This window comes from Pinus tabuliformis, chromosome 9 (assembly GCF_031772625.1).
Source record: "Pinus tabuliformis cultivar Carrire ecotype Pingquan chromosome 9, CPIR1, whole genome shotgun sequence".
In the NCBI taxonomy this organism is placed as follows: Eukaryota; Viridiplantae; Streptophyta; class Pinopsida; order Pinales; family Pinaceae; genus Pinus; species Pinus tabuliformis.
In genome coordinates this window covers 72,694,931-72,715,317 of record NC_142307.1, presented here as the reverse complement: position 1 = coordinate 72,715,317, position 20,387 = coordinate 72,694,931, and the positions used below count along the sequence as shown (strand labels likewise).

General features: G+C 39.0%; 1 protein-coding gene across 1 annotated transcript; it reads left to right on the top strand.

Annotated features, from left to right (window-relative positions):
* Positions 1-11,829: 11,829 nt before the first annotated feature.
* Positions 11,830-13,939, top strand: LOC149147161 (protein WHAT'S THIS FACTOR 1 homolog, chloroplastic-like). The gene is made up of 2 exons (XM_089440986.1): positions 11,830-12,147; positions 12,277-13,939. The coding sequence occupies exons 1-2, from the start codon at positions 12,111-12,113 to the stop codon at positions 13,776-13,778; spliced, it is 1,539 nt and encodes a 512-aa protein (XP_089297112.1). The 5' UTR covers positions 11,830-12,110; the 3' UTR covers positions 13,779-13,939.
* The last annotated feature ends 6,448 nt before the right edge of the window (positions 13,940-20,387 follow it).

Genomic DNA, 20,387 nt, shown 5'->3' with positions numbered 1-20,387 from the left:
AGTAGGTAGATGGCCTAATGTTATCTTCAATGAAGGCATGAGTGAAAGAAAGAAAACATGGATGAAACAAAACTAAATATGGATGCAAAAATGGAATATATACCTCAATGCCTATCCCACAAATAGTAAGGAGCTAAAGGATTTTGTTATGGAGAAGTTTCGTAAAAAGGTATGGGGAAAAGAGTTGGGTAGAAAGAAGAAATATTACATTGAGGAATTCAACCCTACGTGTGATCTACAACAAAAAGAGTTCATTGGAGCTAGCATTTCGTGGAGGGCAAAGGTTCTTATTGCTCAATTAAGGACCAACTCACATCAACTTCGGTGTGAAACAGGATGGTGGAAAAGGCCTAAAGAAGCTTGGGAAGAACGTGTGTGTACATTTTGCATGTCTGGGGCTGTGGAACTGGAAAAACATTTCATTTTGGAATGTGATGCATTCAAAGGTATCATAGATAATTATGAGAATATGTTAGCATCAGTTTCTTGGCATTGTCTTTTTAGCGAGTGGATTGTTGGAATGTTGGGCCAACTCATCATCAATTTGAATCGGAAAAGGATTGAATTTCAAAAAGTGAAAAACAGGGAACTAATGGTCTCATAGACTATTTTTAGTCTCATGGACTTTCTCGATTTTCGACTATTGGGAGATGAAGTATGATGTATCATGACTTGACTAATCACTTTACCCGAAACTGGCAGATCTTGAAAAGGCATCAATTGACGTACATGTTTTCCATTCGTTAACTAATAGTTACATCGACTTTCAAATTTCAGGAAGGTTTAGTATGAAGTATCATGACTTAAGTGATCATTTTACCTGAAATTGAGAGATCCCAAAAAAGGCATCAATCGACATAAATTTTCTTGTTCGTCATCAAATGATTTCATCGACTTTCAACTTTTTCGAGTATGGAATCACATATATTATAGCATCTTGTTTCTCTCCTAATGGTAACAAATCCAAAAAGTCATTAACTAATAGTCATTAATGACATCCATCAACTAATAATCTTTTCAACTTTTGGGTTTTGGGAGTATGAGAGGGATGAAAAGTATTTCCTCCCAATGTTAATAGATCTAGAAAGACTATCACTTGTAAGAAAGTTTCCATGAATTGAAATATCTATTGTCGTGTTTTGGGAGTGTGGGTATCAAACATTTTTTGTAAAACATGGGTAAAATCCGCCCATTGTCGACAAAACTTGAAAACTATGTTAAGTTATGAAATATTTCCCGTTTCATGTCGTAAGATTATAATATTGTGCAATAATGGGTTCTCTGGATTAGAGAGTATTGAGTGCTTTATTTATAACAAGTCTATGTCCCCCCATACTAACAAGACCCAAAATGGTGTCAAGTGATGTTTCACCTAAAATCAAATAATAATTGAAAATTATTAAAATGAAACCATTACTAAACTATTTTATTAATGGAATTTATCAATTTAAAAAAAATATAATATTAAACAAACAACATAACCAATTAAATAAACTTTAATTAAGCCACTTAACTGTGAATCTAATCGAAATTTATATTAGGACCCTATTATTTATTAATCAATATATACAAATGGTGGGGGCGGGGGCGGGGTTGGTTGGATTGTACCAATGACAATAGATGGGGAAAAGGGAATTGAGCAATATCTAGTATCCGTTCCTAGTAAATTGACATGCACCACATAAATCCACCGTCACACAAAACTTAAGGGCCCACATAGAAGATTTAGGTACAGAGTGTGGAGGGTGACGTGGTGCTTTAACTTATTATCCATTTGTTGTTGCATGACGAGACAAGTATTTATAAATGGCATGATCACCATAAAATTCTTGCATAATATTGGGTGATGTGGGTTAGGTTGATAATCCTCCACTTGACTTGTAAATTTCCTTTTACAAACTAGCCCCTTTATTGGCATACTTGTTTGAGAGCTTATTTTACCTTTGCAAGATGTGAAAAAACTAAAGTTGCTCATAGTCAAATGTTGGGCCATTGTTACGATTCTTTAAGTTTGGAAAGTTTGAAGTTGTGAAGATGAATTTTGTGGTGTAGAATCTCATGATTATTGTCTAATCCCTAACTAACATCACTTTTAAAGATTGTTATCTTTTAAAACAAGTAATCCCTTGTATACTCTTAGAGATTTCACCTCATTATCAATTGTGATTCCTATCCCCCATGTAAATTCAATTTCATTTTTTCCTTTTGTGTTAAAGATGACCTCTCCACGAACACGTTACCTCGTGATTACTTCTGGAAGCTCCATTAGAGAGTACAATATGCTATTTTTTTCTCTACTCTCTATTCTTGAAATTATGGATACCCCATTTGAAACCACCATGTGGATGACCAATTTGGTTTCTTCATCAAAGCTTTTGGTTGCTTGGGTTGATCCAAATTTAGATTTGAACAAACTCTTCTCCTCTATTTGATAATTTACAAGAGATTTTGTCCTTATTCCATTTTATCAAATCATCTTGTGCAGTAATCCTTAGGATTGGAGGGTTTGCAAGTTTGAATGTGGCATGATTCTTGGCTAATTAGACCTTTAGGTATTTTGGCATAACAATCTACACTTTATTCAATAGTTGCTTATTCTTTGGATTTCTTGATAGGATGCTTTCTAGGTCAAGATCATTTGTCTTTAATCTTTAGGCATTGAAATTTCATTCCCCAAATATTCATATGTGATTTTCCAAACTTTAAGACCGAATATACATTATAGAAACATATGTTTTGACATTTCTTTTATAGTTAGACTTATAAGGCATATTATGTGTCCCTAGATCCATCATTTTCTTAGATTTGTTGCTCTTGAGATTTTATTTTTGTTAATTTTAGGTATGTTCTATGCTTAGAGCAATTTATTTCAATTTTCACAGTTAGCTCCATAACTTTTCCAAATTAGCAATCACATCAGCATTAAAGTAAACTCCAGATAGAACATAAACATAAATTGCAGAAGACAAGCCAAGACAAGAGGACACAAGATGTGGCGCTAGCCAGGGACAAACCCCAATGTGGGGAACCCTTGATCAATTCTTCTTATATGTTCTTCAATAGTTCATCAAAGAGAGAGAGAGATAGTACGTTTACAACAGAAGTCAACACTTTGACTTATCTAGATAAGAGCATAGATCATCTCTAAGAAGATGATACATGAGATCAGTTGAAGACATGCTGCTTCAACTAATTCTCCAAGGTGACTCCTTCATCTATCATTGTGTTGCATTTCGTCATCATGCTGCACCTCACCATGCTACACCATGTTGCACCCATCATCACTATGTTGCATCTCATCACGCTTCATTAATCATGACTGTACCCATCATTGTACTGCATTATGTGCCATTGCTGCAACATGTTGCCATCCTGACCTATGTGTTGGCTGCACCTTGCTTGCTTGTTGTCCCTTGCTTGCTTGTTGTCCCTAGCATGCTTGTTGTCCTTAGCATGCTTGTTGTTGCATGCTAGTTGTCCCTTGCATACTAGCTGTAACATTACATGCTTGGTGTATTCGCTGCTAAGTACCATACAACTATCCCAATGTTAGTTAGTTGTCCCTTGCATGCTGCTCTCCTTCGGAGACAGATGCTCCAGTTGTTTCGACAATTCCCGACAGTTCTGGCAGTTCCGGTTGTTCTCGACAGTTCTGGAAATTCTGGCTGTTCCCGGCAGTCCCAATAGTCCCTGTAGTTCCGGCTTTTCTGGCAATTCCAGCATTTCCTGCTTTTCCGGCTTTTCTGGCAGTTCTGGCTTTTCCGGCAGTTCCGGCTTTTCCTGCAGTTTCGGCTTTTTCGGCAGTTCCGACGGTTCTGAATTTTCTGGCTTTTCCGGCATTTCCAGCTTTTCCGGCATTTCCTACTTTTCCGGCAGTTCCGGCTTTTTTGACAGTTCCATCTTTTCCGGCAGTTCTGGCTTTTCCGGCTTTTTTGGCAGTTCCGGCTTTTCTGGCATTTCCAGCTTTGCCGGCAATTCCAGCTTTTTTTTGCAGTGCCAACTTTTCCGGTAGTTCCGACTTTTCCAACAGTTCCCGCTTTTCTGGCTTTTCTGGAAGTTTTGGCTTTTCTGGCTGTTCTTGGCAGTTTCAACAATTCTGGCTATTCCTGGCAGTTTCGGCAATTCTGACTATTCCTGACAGTTCCGATAGTTCCTGCTTTTCTGGACAATTCCGGTTTCTACCCTCTGCATTAACTTTCCTAGTTGTTCTAGCAGTTCTCGACATTTCCGACTATTCCCAACAGTTCTAGATTTTCCTGACAGTTCCTGGCAGTTCCGGGAATTTCGGCAGTTCCGACAGTTCCCGGCGGTTCCGGCTTCTGCCCTTTGAATTAGGGAAACGCTATCCCTTAGGATATCTCCTCCTACTAAAACCCAAAGACAAGTAGAGAGGAAGAGATCCAAAGTGTGTTGAAATAACTTGAAGGCCACCTCTATTTATACTAAAACATTGAGCACAAGTGGGGTTTATTTGGTTGCTGGCTGACCTTGTCGAATTGCCCCATAACACAAATAGATTCATATCTCCATGAATACTTATCTGAATCGAATGATCTTTAGATCAATCCTACACCTCTCGATGAGAGGGATCCAAGAAAAATATCAGCTTCCATTAATAAGATGACCCACATGGAGTTTGGCCCTAGTTGCCAATTTTAACACTCCCTCTCAACTAGGGAGAACTCCATTGGCTGATCCATATGTCTGACTGTACTATCTCTACCATTAGTGCCCTGCACTGCTCTGCTATGCTCTGATCTATTGAGCTCTGCTTTGATTTGCTGAGCTCTACTCTGCTCTGCTCGCGTGAACCATGAAGAAGAGGAATTGATCAAGAATGTCTCATACCATTCTCTACTGACCCGAAGTCAGTTTCATCTAAAGAGAGTGTGTCACATCACTCTTACTGACCCAAAGTTAGTTTTATTGATCCGAGATCAATATCACAAGAGAGTGTCTCAAACCACTCATACTGATCCCAGATCAATGGAGGTCATCCTAGCATAGGGAGTGCGGTAGATACAGCGATGCATCCATCGACAGTACTACTATGGTCCCTATCCTCATTTCACTGCTCATTGATCAGATGAGAGGTACTTCCCATGAGTCCCATCATCCTGTCCACAAGAGAATGAATCATCCTGCTCCACAGTCGCCACGGGAGAACTAATCATCCCGACCCACAGGAGAACTAATCATCCTATTTCACAGTTTCCACGGGAGAACTAATCATTGCAGCCCATAGGAGAACTAATCATCCTGTTCCACAGTTGCCACGCGAGAACTAATCATCTCGGCCCACAGGAGAACTAATCATCCTGTTCCACAATTGCGACGGGAGAACTAATCATCCCGACCCACACGAGAACTAATCATCTTGTTCCACAGTTTCCTCGGGAGAACTAATCATCCCGACCCACAAGAGAACTAATCATCCTGTTCCACAGTCGCCACAGGGTATCACAAGGGAAGGTTGAATCTGTCATCTTGTACATAGCGCACCACTAGGGGAGGGTGAGTCGCCCTGTGGTCGTATGTTGCTCTAGTAAGTACCCCAAGCCCCTAGAGCTCCTAGAGCTCAATGCATGCAACATGTAGGAACCTTATAAGAAGGTCTCTCAACGACTCCATGTCGTACAGGAAAGTCACAGATTTGACCTTTCCCTGGGGCTTTAAAAGAATGTCTACGACTTGTACATCAATCTCAATGCGATGGAGCCTCCTTGCTCATTAACTTACCATATCCTAGATAAGGCAGTATTTGATGTCTATCTGTTGGAGCAATCATCAAATACAAAATTCCTCAATAATCGAATCCCCCCTCTGGTTGTCACAAAGAATCATAGTGGTATTCATCATGTGTACAAACAACTCACTTAAGAGCTTCTACAACCATGCAGCTTCACACGAGATCATACTGGTAGCTATGTATTCGGTCTCGACGGTGCTTATAGAAACTGACTTCTACTTCCTGCTTATGCATGATATCGAAGCAGAATCCAAAGAGAACCAGCACTGAGAAGTGCTCTAGTGATCCTCCACATTACCTGCCCAGTCAGCGTTCGAATAATCATGCAGTTTCATATTTCCGGCTGTGTATCTCAATCCATGAGAGATTGTGCCCCGAAGATATCTCAGAAGATTCTTGGCACCAATCCAATGAGTCTCAACCAAATATGAGCTCACCATGCTAACTGCAAAACATATGTCCAGACGGAAGTTCACCAAGAACATCAATGCGAATGAGTTTATGAAACTCAGAGGCATTTCCCAAATCTGGTTCGACATCACTACCATATAACTTCTGAAAGTTAAGATCCTCGAGGTAGTCACAGGGTTGCAGTTTATCATTCCACATCCGGAATCCAACTCCCTCTTACTTCTGCAAATGAGAGGGTCTACACCTGTCAGAAATAGGTCATCCTCATAAGGTGTCGGTATGAGAGGTCTATCATCCACAACCTTCGGGTAATGGTTTGGATCGGTTTCACTCCTAGTGAATCTCAACTTCATCAGATAGCTATCAATCCTCTCATACTACGCCAAGGGTGTTTTGCTTCAAGCCATAGAGGGCTTTCTTCCACCTGTATACATGAGATTCTCGATCATGAATCTCAAACTCCTTGGGTTGTTCCAAACCTGTGGACCTGCTGTGTGAGGGGAATGGTCCCCTTATAAGATTTTCCTTCTGTACATCTCAGACATGTACTTTCATGCTCCTTTTGAATTCAGGCATCCCTGTCACCATCTGACTCATAGACCTCTGGTGCTATGAGTCAATGGACATGGTCCCCAGTGGACTTCCTGCAACTTGATACAACCTGGAACTCAAAAACATCTTTGAAAATTCTATTTTCAAACACGTACCTTTCCATTGATGAGTGCCACCCTGTAACCTTTGACTTCCATTACTGAAATGGACACTAGGTTCTTCTTGCGATCAAGTACATAAAAGAGATTCTGTAAATGAATCGAGTTACCCTCATTCAATTGAGGGGTAACATTCCCTACACCCTTTCCGGGATAGGTGGCATCAGCTCCAAGTATAATCCCACTTTTGTTTCCGTCTCTACCAAATTCGAGAGATCACCCTTCTATCCGATGAGGTGCCTTGAAGCACTACGATCAATAAGCCAGATTCCCAAAGAATCTAAAGGAGAGGGCCAATACAAGATAACGCTTCTTTATCTTATCAGAAACAACATTTGATTCTTCATACCTGGGGTTCCTTGCTTTCTATGAAGAGTCGGCCATTTCCTTGATGACCTGCATTACCTGTCATTCCTTTGATCATTGAAGATGTCCCTGGAATGATTGTTATCATCATCAAGTGATGTGTCCCTACCATTCGGACACTCCTTCGCATAATGGCCGAACTAGTTATCTGCCTTTCCTTCCACCCTGAGATCCGGTCTTGCAATGAAGTGATCTTTAGGTAGGCCATATTCTGCTACGCCATTCTGATAATATTCTCTACTTTGACTTCACCCTTGGTGAATTTGAAGAGGGATGATGAATCCACTGATCCTTTTGTCCTTTCCCAACTGTCTTCGGTGATTGCTCTTTCACTCTTGCTTGGGCATTGTCTTCACCTCAGCTCTGATGCCATGTTAATTTTAGGTATGTTCTATGCTTAGAGAAATTTATTTCAATTTTCACAGTTAGCTCCATATCCTTTCCAGATTAGAAATCACATCAAAATTAAAGTAAACTGCAGATAGAACATAAACATAAATTGCAGAAGACAAGCCAAGACAAGAGGACACAAGATGTGGCGCTAGCCAGGGACAAACCTCAATGTGGGGAAACCCTTGATCAATTCTTCTTATATGTTCTTGAATAGTTCAACAGAGAGAGAGAGAGAGATAGTACGTTTACAACAGAAGTCAACACTTTGAATTATCTAGATAAGAGCATAGATAATCTCTAAGAAGATGATACATGAGATCAGTTGAAGACATGCTGCTTCAACTAATTCTCCAAGGTGACTCCTTCACCTATCGTTGTGCTGCATTTCGTCATCATGTTGCACCTCACTGCGCTGCACCATGTTGCATCCATCATCACTATGCTGCATCTCATCACACTTCATTAATCATGACTGTACCCATCACTGTACTGCATTATGTGCCATTGCTACACCATGTTGCCATCCTGACCTATGTGTTGGCTACACCTTGCTTGCTTGTTGTCCCTTGCTTGCTTGTTGTCCCTAGCATGCTTGTTGTCCTTAGCATGCTTGTTGCGTGCTAGTTGTAACATTGCATGCTTGGTGTATTTGCTGCTAAGTACCATACAACTGTCCCAATGTTAGTTAGTTGTCCCTTGCATGCTGCTCTCCTTCGGAGATAGATGCTCCAACTGTTTCGGCAGTTCTGGCAAGTCCGGCTGTTCCCGGAAGTTCTGGCAGTTCTAGCTGTTCCCGACAGTTCCAGCAGTTTTGGTTGTTCCCAGCAATTCCGACAGTCCTGACAGTCCCTGCAGTTCCTACAATTTTGGCTTTTCCGGTTTTTCCGACATTTCCGACGTTTCTGGATTTTTCGACAGTTTCGACTTTTCTGGCTTTTTCGGCTTTTTCGACAGTTCCGTCTTTTCCGACAGTTCCGAATTTTCCGGCTTTTTCGGCAATTTCGACTTTTCCGGCAGTTCCGGCTTTTCCTACAGTTCCCGCTTTTCCGACTTTTCCGAAAGTTCTGGCTTTTCCGGCTGTTCCCGGCAGTTCCGGCAATTTCGGCTCTTCTCGACAGTTCCGGCAATTCCGACTATTCCCGGCAGTTCTGGGAGTTCCAACAGGTCCTGCTTTTCTTGGCAGTTCCGGGCAATTCCGGCTTCTACCCTCTGTGTTAGCTTTCCTAGCTGTTTCGGCAGTTCCAGGCATTTCTGACTATTCCCAGTAGTTCCAACTTTTCCCGACAGTTTCGACAGTTCCTGGTAGTTCCGGGAATTCCAGCTATTCCCGGTAGTTCTGGCAGTTCCGGTAGTTCCCGGCAGTTCCGGTAGTTCCCGGCAGTTTCGGTAGTTCCGGCTTCTGCCCTTTGGATTAGGGCAGCGTTATCCCTTAGGATCTCTTCTCCTATTAAAACCCAAAGACAAGTAGAGAGGAAGAGATCCAAAGTGTGTTGAAATGACTTGAAGGTCACCTTTATTTATACTAAAACATTGAGCACAAGTGGGGTTTATTTGGTTGCTGGCCGACCTTGACGAATTGTCCCATAACACAAATAAATTCATATCTCCATGAATACTTATCTGAATCGGATGATCTTTAGATCAATCCTACACCTCTCGATGAGAGGGATCCAAGAAAAATATCAGCTTCCATTAATAAGATGACCCATGTGGAGTTTGGCCCTAGTTGCCAATTTTAACAATTTTAGACTAGGGTCTGACTAAAGAATTCAATTTTGGGAATTTAATCTCCTCCTCAACCTTGCTTCCATATCATTGACTTCGGTGGTAGCTCTTAGGTGGCTCACTTGGAAGAATATCCTCACTTTATTATGTAAGGATCTCCATTTGTTCCATATACCCTTAAGTATTTGACTTCTTTGTCAAAGGGGTTTCTCTTTAAAGACAATAGAATAACATTTGGATTTGATCCTCTTAGATGGGAATGTAAGCATTTCGAAGTAAGCCACGTTCCATTTTGTTCCCATATCAATAAATCAAAGAAGGCATTGACAACCAATTCTTTATTCTCGTTAAAGACGGATTTTGAAATAAGGGGAGATGATCTGTTATCCTATCCTCCCATATCTTCATAAAAAACCATAATATTTAAAGCTTTACATTATTTCTAGATACGAGAGTATTTTGTGTTTATGAGGGGATTGTTTAGACTTCTTTACCTACCTCTCCCCATGTATGTTTTTCAGTAATTTTTTTCCAGTATTGCTTTTTAATAATCCTTTAAGCAAGTTTAATATACACATGATAAACCTTTTAAATTTTTAAAAATATATATTACAGAATAAAAAAACTTCTTTAAAATATCAATTCTTTTGTAATGTTAGGGAGAGATTTCATATTAATTTGAAATAAAAAATACATAGTGTTCCTTCTGTGACTATTGGCTTGAGAAACTCGACTAGTAGCAAAAAATGTTGCTTTTGGCCATTGAAACAAAGCATATAATGTCACATATTCATAGACAAAAAGGGGTCTAATTATATCTAGAACTTGTCTATAAAACCATATTCCATCTTTCACATGATTAATAACCTTGTTGCCATCGATATTTAAAACAAAAATTAACAGAGTAAACATTTATCTTGATGGTGAATCCACATGTATAGTATCATGTGTCCCTGAGTCTTCCTTAGAATCAAAGGAGTTCATATCAACTACTTTCTTTGCTACCCTAAAGGCCTTGTCATTGAGTTTCCTTAGATGCAGCGACACATCGTCTATACTGGACATTGTTTCCTGTTGGCATTCTAAGCGTTCTACAATCACCTTACCAATGATAGTTTTTATCTACCAATAAAGGTTTACTGTTTGTATGTCTCTAGTCTATCTAGTATTCGTATTATCGTCTTTATAATCCAACTCCACTTGATTGATTTCACTTTGAATTTCGCGCGGGGGGGGGGGGGGGGGGGGGGGGTGGTGTTTGCCACAAAGGTTGCGACTAACCTCTCCCCTTCCACTTTATTACTTGGACAGGGAGGAGGTCGAGTATTATGACAACTCTTGCGGCTAGAAGAACTAGAACCATGTGACATTGTTACACAATGGAGGGGAGTTGACTTAGATAGGTAAGGAGAAGGGACATATTGAAAGAGTGTCATAGGGAAAATATCAGTGAGGGAGTTCTTAAAAACAAAAGGTCATAGGGGATGGAAAGATATGAATTAGGAGTCCCCCACTAGAAAATCCAAGTCCTACACTAGGACAAGAACACAAAATCACCCAAAGCAAGGAGAGGAAACAAAGTGTAGGGGGTTCAACCCACATAGGTGGATAAAACTAAAACCATAGAGATAACTTGAGCCAGTGTAAGAACCCAAGCATACTTAACCTTCCAACGAATGATTCTCCTCCAAAAACACAAAATTAATAAACCAAGGCTTTTATACAGTGAAACAACAATATCAACAAGGAAAAACTATGTTGTCTCGTCACCTATATAGACCAATGCCTAGAAAAGCGAGGAGCTTCAAATAAGATTGGGGCAATAATACCAAACAAAATTTACCTTGCTTGCCAAATTATTCTGTCAATAGACATCTTCCAAAACGTACTCTATAACCTTTGCTACGATGGTGAGACACCACAAATATTGCCTGCAAAATGTTTATTGATCAAGAAGGAGGTCGCCGAACAACCTTTGCAAATAAGTACATTTGTTTAATAACTCGCTGTTTAATATAGTCGTTACTTAATAATATTTATTTTTAATATATTAATAAATGAATATCATAGTTTAAATATCATTGTTCAAATATGACCATTACTTGAAATTATGGTTTCTACATTGCTCTCTATTTAACCTTTTGCCTTGGTCTTCCTCTTCATGTGGTCCTGATAATGAACTACACTTGTTAGTTCAAAATGCATTGGCCAAAAATTTCTCTTATATAATTTCTACCGAAAAACTTTGCTTAAATACATCGATATGAGAGTTCATTATTAATGTACATGCACCCTCCTTTTTGGATAATCTGCCGTGTGTGCACAGTATTACTCCACTTCAATGATCAATCTCTTCATTCTCGAGCTCACATATGTTTTAAATAAACACACACCACACGAGAGGGTTTCCTTAAACTATCTTTAAATTAAATAATAAACAAAATATAGTCTACATTTTTTTTTTAACCAAACCTCCCGTTGTGAAACCACATGCTGAATGCGCACCTTATAAAGAACACAGCAATATGTCAAGACAATGCCAGTCACAACATATTCCCATGGCATAAGCTTTGACATAACATGTAATACTGATTCACAATAGTTAAACAGAAGAAAATGAAGCGTTCAGGTTAAAGACTTTTTCTTATGAACTTCACACCCTGTAAGTTCCATTGTTTGCAAAGCTAAATAATGCAACAACCCAAACATTATGTGTTTCAACTCCGAGAATCAACAACATCAAGTTGTCGAGGTACATGCCGGGCGGCATAACATCCACCTGCAGCTATTCTGGTAGCCCTCTGCAATTCTCTTCTTCGTTTTCTTTGTAGCTTTTTCTTTTCAGTTGCTGTCATGAGCTCCCACTCCATGAAACTATGGAAATATGTCGCAAACCCTAAATCCTAGGCTACCATTACACAGGAAAAATGGCATCCAGGAAGGCACTGCAATGCACATTTGCCCTGCAAAATGTAGGATGCACTTCAATAAATCATAGATGTATAACTGGTTCGGCCATTGCCATTACTATTGACTATACAGAGGATCCATTTATATATCAATTATGGTCTTGCCAGAAACGTTTCATGTCCAAGAGTGCGAAGGTGCAGAGGAGGAGTGGGAACAAGAGAGAGTCGGACTTTGAATTGGTTATGGAAAGACAGAAAACGATTAATAAAGTATTGACTGTTATGGAGATTTTAAAGCATGAACCGGAACAGGTTATGACAATGAAAAGTCTGGGAGGGTATAGGAGCCGGATCAATCTTGCTAACCATCACAGGGTTCTTGAATTTGTAAAAAAATACTCGGGGATTTTTGAGTTGTACAGAGACTCAAGAGGGGTTACATGGTGTGGGTTCACTCCAGCCGCTGATGAATTGATAGAGGAAGAAATGAAGATCAAGAAAGAGTACGAAAGCACGACAGTTAATTATGTCAGGAGGTTTTTAATGATGTCTGTGGATAAAGAATTGCCTGTTGATAAAATAGCTCATTTTAAGCAGGCCTTTGGTCTGCCAGATGATTTTAGAAGGGAGTGGATTTACAAATTTCCGAAGTTTTTCAAAGTTGTCCAGAGAAATGATGGTCTATACTTGAAGCTTACTTCCTGGGATCCTTCATTGGCTGTCACTGAATTGGAGAGGAAAGCAATGGGAGGTTCAGTGAATGCTCAGAACTACACTCCAGGTTTAATCACTTTGCCTTTTCCACTCAGGTTCCCCTCGAGGTTCCACAGGATTAGGAGGCATTATGAAGCGATTAAGAAATTCCAAGCATTGCCGTATTTGTCCCCTTATGCGGATCCGAGAGACCTGGTGCCTGGATCAAAGGAGTTTGGGAAACGTGCCGTTGCGGTTCTGCACGAGATGCTAAGCTTCACTTTAGAGAAGAGGTTAGTGACAGACCATCTTACTCATTTTCGTCAGGAGTTTAGGCTGCCTCAGAAGTTGATGAGAATGTTCCTCCGGCATTTTGGGATCTTCTATGTCTCGGAGAAGGGGAGGAGATTCAATGTTTTTTTGACGACTGGTTATGATGGATCTGAGCTGATCGAGAAGAGCCCCCTTGTTCTGTGGAAGGACAAGGTTGCAGCACTAATGGGTGAGAGGAGGAGGAGAGTACGAGGCAAATTGGCATATAAAGATACTGATGAAGATACAGCTGGTGCAGAAATTCACACTGAAGGTAATTACAAGAAAGAAGGAACTGTTGACTCAAGAGATTGTTACAATGGATATGAAAGACTTAAGGGCAAAGATGAAGATATAGTCAATGATACGGAAGATGATATTGAAGAAGATATAGAAGATGATCTTGAGGAAGATATAGAAGATGATACAGAAGATGATCTCGAGGAAGAAGGAATGACAGATGATGAGGAAATGGATGTGGAGGAGGTTATTAGGGCCTATGAAAGCTAGCAGTCTTTTTATGTTCCATATCAGTTTCCAAAATTTAGTAGATATATCTGTTATAGAAACTTGTAGCTGGAGCTGAATGGTGAAATATATCACTTCAGTTCTCAAAAGCTGCCATCTTGCTGTAATTTGAGTTGATTTATATACTTCATTTGTTCAGAGCTCCTTCATCAAGCTACGCCTTCTTTGTTTCTTTTTAGCTTGGTTTGTTCCTTTCAAGATGCATTTTTCACATTTCGTTCATAGTACATACACGTGTTTTATGACTGAAATTGCCTGGCATTATTTTATTCAATACTTTAATGCGATTTTGCTTCTGATTTTATGTCACAAAGATGGATTTACTTAGGCCTCTTGACGGTGAACTGTACTAATTCTTAATATTTAAAGATGTTTCTTTTCATTATTTTTCAACGTTTCTGTTTTGGGAGTTTCTTAAAAATAGTAAATTTGTTTACCATTAGGTTTATGCAAGATCACTTGCAAATGGTGGCTCGTCTATGGCACCAATAAAATCCCTATACAGGGTAGTGATGAAGGCATGCTGAAAATATCTCTGACATAAACAATCCTACAGCACCTTGATAAAAAGTTGGGACAGCTATAGAAGCTATCTATCTAGGAACACTATCGATGCTACAGCACCATATAAAAAGTTGGGACGGCTATAGAAGCTATCTATCTAGGAACACTATCGATGCTTGCCATGATGGCTTTGCTTATGGCTGTATTCATAGAATTTTATGTGTTGAACTGCTTTTTAAATGTCCTTAAACATGGATGTGCTCCCATTCCTCCAATTTTTACTGAGAATTTTGATGCATTTGTTTTAGAATCCAAACAAAAACTTCTTACATAGACTGGTTTGGATTCCTTTCTGCCACCAAAGCATTTTCTGACTGCAAGTTGTCATATCATTGGAGGAAGTTGCTGACTTGCAAAGCAACAATGGGTGATCTATTTTATTTTAGTTAGAATGTGAATTGAGTACTTGCTGAATTGAGAGGCCAAGATTATTTGATTTGTTTTATGACAGCCAAAATGTTCGTTGAAGCTTTGCAGCTAGCTTTCAGATTGATTATCATAATTGGCTCATCTATGGGGCCAATAAAATCATTATACAGGGTATGGTGATGGAGGCCAAGAATGCCAATTGAGTACTGGTTGAGTTGAGAGGCTAAGATTATTTGTTTTGTTTTATGACAGCTAAAATGTTTGTTGAAGCTTGGTAGCTAGCTTTCAGATTGATTCTCATAGTTGGCTCATCTGTGGGACCAATAAAATCACCATACAGGGTATAGTGATGGAGGCATGCATAAAACATCTCTGACATAAATAATCCTACAGCACCATGATAAAAAGTGGGGACAGCTGTAGAAGCTATTTATCTAGGAACACAATAAATGTTTGCCATGATGGCTATATTCATCAAGTCGTGTGTGTTGAACTGTTTTTAAAATGCCCGTAAACATGGATGTGCTCCCATTTATTTCAATCGTTTGCTAACAATTTTATGCATTTGCTTTAGAATCATAACACAAACTCACACTTCTTGAGATAAATTCCAAAAGCCCAAGTGTGGGTTGAGTGAAACTAAGAGGGAGGGCATTGTTGCCTCACCAACCCTCTTCTTCACTTCAGGCTGTCTCTCCTCCAGCCTAAAGGGGGCTTCTTATTCTTGGGATTTGAGGCAGTAAGTTTCAAGGTGACATCAAGAGTAAATCCGGCAAAATGATTTGGAGTTTGTTCAAAAAAATAAGAGTGATAGGTGGATTGGAGACTAGTGCCTTTTCACTGGCACATGCGGCCAACTAATGTTTCTTTGAAAAGATATAAGTGGATCGAGGGTGATGACTAGGGTTGTCCACTACAAATCCTAGAAGATTCACCAAGTACTCTCACAAGCTTCAAGATAAAATTACGGGGGAAGATTCTCTACTATAAACCTTCCTAGGGTTTAAAAGAAAGAATTTATCCGAGAATAATTTAAGCTCTCACCACTAGATAAGTGTATTGGCACTTAATAATATTCATAAATAAATCCACAAGACTTAGATCACGTACTCAAGAAACCATTGCGCATCCATAAACCCTAGCCATGAAATCCATAGATCTTACAAAATCATCCTCAAATTGTAATGTCCCCAAGAAATTAATTGCCCAAAAGACGAAGTAGACTATCGATCCTCATAGGCTATAGTCCTTGATAAAGGGGGAAACCCCAAAATACCCAATGTTTGGGCAGCGAAGGGCAAGTTTTGGGGCAGTTGGGCAAAGAAACCCAAAGTTGGGGTTTTGAGTGAACCTCACTCAATCAATTAAGGAGGAAATCCCCTCAAGGAAATCTATAAATACAAGAGGGTTGAATACATTTGGATCATCATCAAATTGGATCATTTTATCTCTGTTTTCTTGAGCCTGAGGCTATGAAGGTTTTAAGACCCCATTTCCTCCTACTAATTTTGGTGGTGAAAGATTCCACCCTAGTTAGTAAACCTATTTCTATTTTTTCTCTTTTTCTACTTTGTTTTGGCAATAGGGAATTCTTTATCCAAGGAGCAACGAGGTATCTTGTGGAAAATTTTGTGACACAACTACCATGAGGTTGAATGAAATTTTCTGAGGTTAATTATCTGGACAGATCAAAGTTCTTGGGGTCAAATCCTTGTGAGAACTCGTCTAAAGCAGGCCTCAAGTTTACTTGAGGTAGAAACACTATTTTCCTGAGTCGGTGAGGCCCCTGTAGCCAACGGACCCAAGGCTGAGGCACACGTAATTATATGAGGTAAAAACCACTATTTTCCTGATGCAGTTGAGGCCCTTGTAGCCAACAGACTGAAGGTTGAGGCACACGTAATCACTTGAGGTAGGAATCCTAAAACTTCTGAGGCAAAGGGAAATCTCCTGAAGTAATCTTGTGTGAAAAGGATTCCTGTGACATATTGTATCGTTCTCTTGAGAAACCCGCAGGTTTTAGAACTGAACCAAAGTTTCATGTAGAAGCCGAACCCTGCTGAAAGTTGTTTTGGGCTAGACTAAGGAGTTGTGACAGAAATCTCCTGAAGTTAGTGTGGGTCTTGAGGCTGGTTGCGGAGGAGTCCCCTGAAGTGAACAGAAGGTGGATTCAACATATTTTGGACTCGACATTGATCCTCCTATGACAAGTTCAGACTAAGGGTATTCCATTTAAGTCTTTCGATTAGAATTTGCAAAGAACCTTAGATGCACACTATTTAATCTGCGAAATTTGTACACGCATCTTTGGTCATTGGTATTTGAATGTATAATTGTCCCTTGGCTATATTGTGTTGGACTTGGAACTCGTGGTGGATTAATTGAATATGATTGGATTACTTGTGTGAATAAATAGCGTTTTCATTGATTGAATGAATAGCGGTATTTTTGGTTAAATGAATGGTGATATTGTGTTGTTGCAAAATATACAGAGATATTATTATGGAGCTTGTTATATTGCACTACTGAATGGATATGTTTGCTACACCACTAAATGAGCAAAAGAATTTTTGAAAACCCTGGTTTTTGAAACCCTAGGGCAAAGGAAGAATTGCCCTAGATCTTTACAGTGGTATCAGAGTTAGCTCTCCTGCCAGCCTGGAGGGTGTTTGAAGATGGAACAACTGGAATTTTTTTTTGGCAAGGAATATGCATATTCTTAGAGGAAGCTAGAAGAGTAGCAAACTTAAACTATGAAAAATTGCAATATTGGAAGAAAGTGGCTCTTACAAAATTATAGGAGTGGGACAAGGAAAATGAAAAGGATCAATTAAGGAAATGGAATGACTTTTGGGCTAGCTGCAAGAAAACAAAGTACAAAAGGATAAGCCCAAGCTTATTACAAAATAACTAAGGCAGAGGAAAAAGCATGGACATGGCTGTATCCCCCTAAAAAGAAGCCAAAACTTGGCAATATTACCAACAATGAGATGGGAGATTTGAAGTCAGTGAGCCCTGTGACTGAAGCATCTTATTCCTGCAGATAATGGTTGTGATGGTTGTCCAGCCATCAATTGGAAGATGGAATGCCAACTTTAGCTGCCACAACTAGTGCACCCCTTGATTGTGAAAATGATATGGATTTGGATGAACATCTTGATTGTGAAAGTGGTACAGATCTGACGAAAGACGCAGATGGACAAGTTGCCCCTAATATTGGTTTCAATAGCTACAATGAACGTTCATGTATAGATAGCAATGGGCATCCTCGTCATGAAGATCCTATAGAGTTGGGAAGGGACAAAACACACCTTGATTATGAACATAATCCAGTATCTTCTTGGGCCAAACTGAATTGTGCTTCAAACAAGCAAAAAAATGATTCAAATTCTGGGGCTGCCAACAATATGTTTCTAGAAAGCAAGGAATCTTTAAAAGCCAAATTGAAGGTGGATAGTTCGGGAAAAACTATCCTGAGTTGCTAATGAACGATAATTCAGATGTAAGTGATCAAAATGCTTGGTCGGATATTGACCATACTGCTTTTTGTATTGACAAGGGTGCATGTGTTAATGAAGCAACAACTAGTATATTATGTGATGCTACTTCATGTCAAATTGTTGAGCAACATTTGTCAAGCGGTGAATCATTTGAAGTTAGGTATAGTTATGACCAACAAGATAAGTTGGGAGAGGCATTAGCAACTGTTGCTTTGACTATGAACCCAATACCAAGCAAATGACACACTGGTGGAGCGATAGGTGTTGTCGCTCAAAATGTATAGGCACCACGACAACGACTCAGGTCGGGCGCTGTCACCTTGATCCCCAATCTCTCCGTTTAAGTTATCTCTCAACAACAGTCTATGGGGGCTAGACCCTATGGAAATGAGATGAAGAAGGACTAGTTGAGAACCAACTAATCAGGGAGACACAGTTGAGTGACCAAGTATTTGTTTAGATTTAGTAAGATTTTAGGGATTCAATTAGATTTATAAGATTTGAAACTAGTGCCTTATGGAATTCAATACTCTTGCTTTAAAATTTTTGAGACCAAGTACAAGATGGACAACTGCTGCTTTGATGAGTACTATCCTATATGAAAATGCAATCCCTATGACTTAAGTGAAATGCAGGAATCTTGGTTGATTTTACTTAAATGCCTATTCTAAGTATGCCCTTTGATTTTTGTCTATATTGAGCTTAGACTTTATAGAAAATGACAGAGAGAAGTCAAGGTGAAGCATACGAGGGTGTGATTAATGATCCCTCTCTTTGAAATCTAACATACTTAGTGCTACCTCCAGCACTGCAGATGATGTGGCTTTGACGACTGCAAGGTCACCATTTTAGATGCTAAAAAGGGGAGACTTCTCAAGAGAAGACACAAAGGTGTTCCTATCTTTCTTTCAACCAAGCTTATGTTTGAAAGTCGATTATTAAATGCAAAACTAACTTAGAATGCAGATGCAATGTGAAGTTAACAGATGATTAATGAAGCACGGTTGTTAAAACTTCAAAGTATTTAGATTACGATTTAATCGGAGTTATATGCTAAGTACTTAAGCAAAGTTTCAATGGATAATCCCGAGCAAAAAGATAAATGCCAATTTTGGAAAGTGCCAACAAAGTAAAATAGATAGCTGAAATATTTGCTAGATACACAATTTGCCAAGTTCCTAAATAAAGCACTTATCCAATCTTCAACATAAAATGGCAAAGACAATTACTTGAGTTTCTAAGACAGATTATTTAAGAGATGCCCAATACGCAATTAGAGCTCAAACCAATCAATTATCTTCAGATTACTCAATGTTATGCAAATGGAGTAAATTATTTTGAATGCCACTTAGCTCAAACAAAAGTAGCACATTTATCATTCACAGTTAAATGGAGCAAATAGAAATTTAGATGCCAATAATTCCTTATAGCTATCTGCTTGACCAAATAAGTGAGACAAATTTTCTTTAGGCAGTGAGCTTATGTGTGTGATAGTAAGTATTCAAGATTTAAATTCAATGCCCAAAAATCTTGCTGAAATGAACTGAAAACATAAAAAATTTCAGAGATTGTGTTCAGGACAACAATAAATTTTCTTGTGGCCGCGGTGAAGTTAACAGTGAAATACCTCTGTATGAAATGCCTTTAGCAAGCTTAGAAATATTCAATCTTTTCAGAAGCAACTTGAAATGCAAATGAAATAATAACTATATCACTGTTATGTTCAGACTTCAGAGATTAAGTTTCAAAGTTTTTAAGGGCACAAGTAAACTTATGACAGCAAAGAGAATGCTACTGCAATGAAATATATCAACTCTCTGAAAACTATTATGACAATCACTTAAAATTTGTGATGAAATTAATTAGTTAAATGCCCAAGAAGTCTTCAGTAAAATATGAATTTAATGTCACTGCTTTAAGTGTGATTAGTCCATTTAATAGATAGTGGGAAAATTAGAGGTTTAGAGAACGAAACCTAAGGCCCAAGGCCTAGAAGTCTTTGCCAAAATCTTCTAGTGATGAGCAAATCTGAAAACACCAATCCTTGTTCACTCTTCTTTTCAAAATTTATCAACTCAAAATTTTTAACTTCTCCTTTCACTTCAAATTTAAATGGCATAAACTTTACCAAACTCAGGAAAAATTCTTGAAATTTTTA

What these genes read in the sequence shown, in the direction of transcription:
- LOC149147161 (XM_089440986.1), top strand. Translation starts at nt 12,111, where the DNA reads ATGCCGGGCGGCATAACATCCACCTGCAGCTATTCTG. An exon ending in ATCCACCTGCAGCTATTCTG is followed by an intron (nt 12,148 to 12,276) that starts GTAGCCCTCTGC and finishes ACCATTACACAG; the next exon opens with GAAAAATGGCATCCAGGAAG.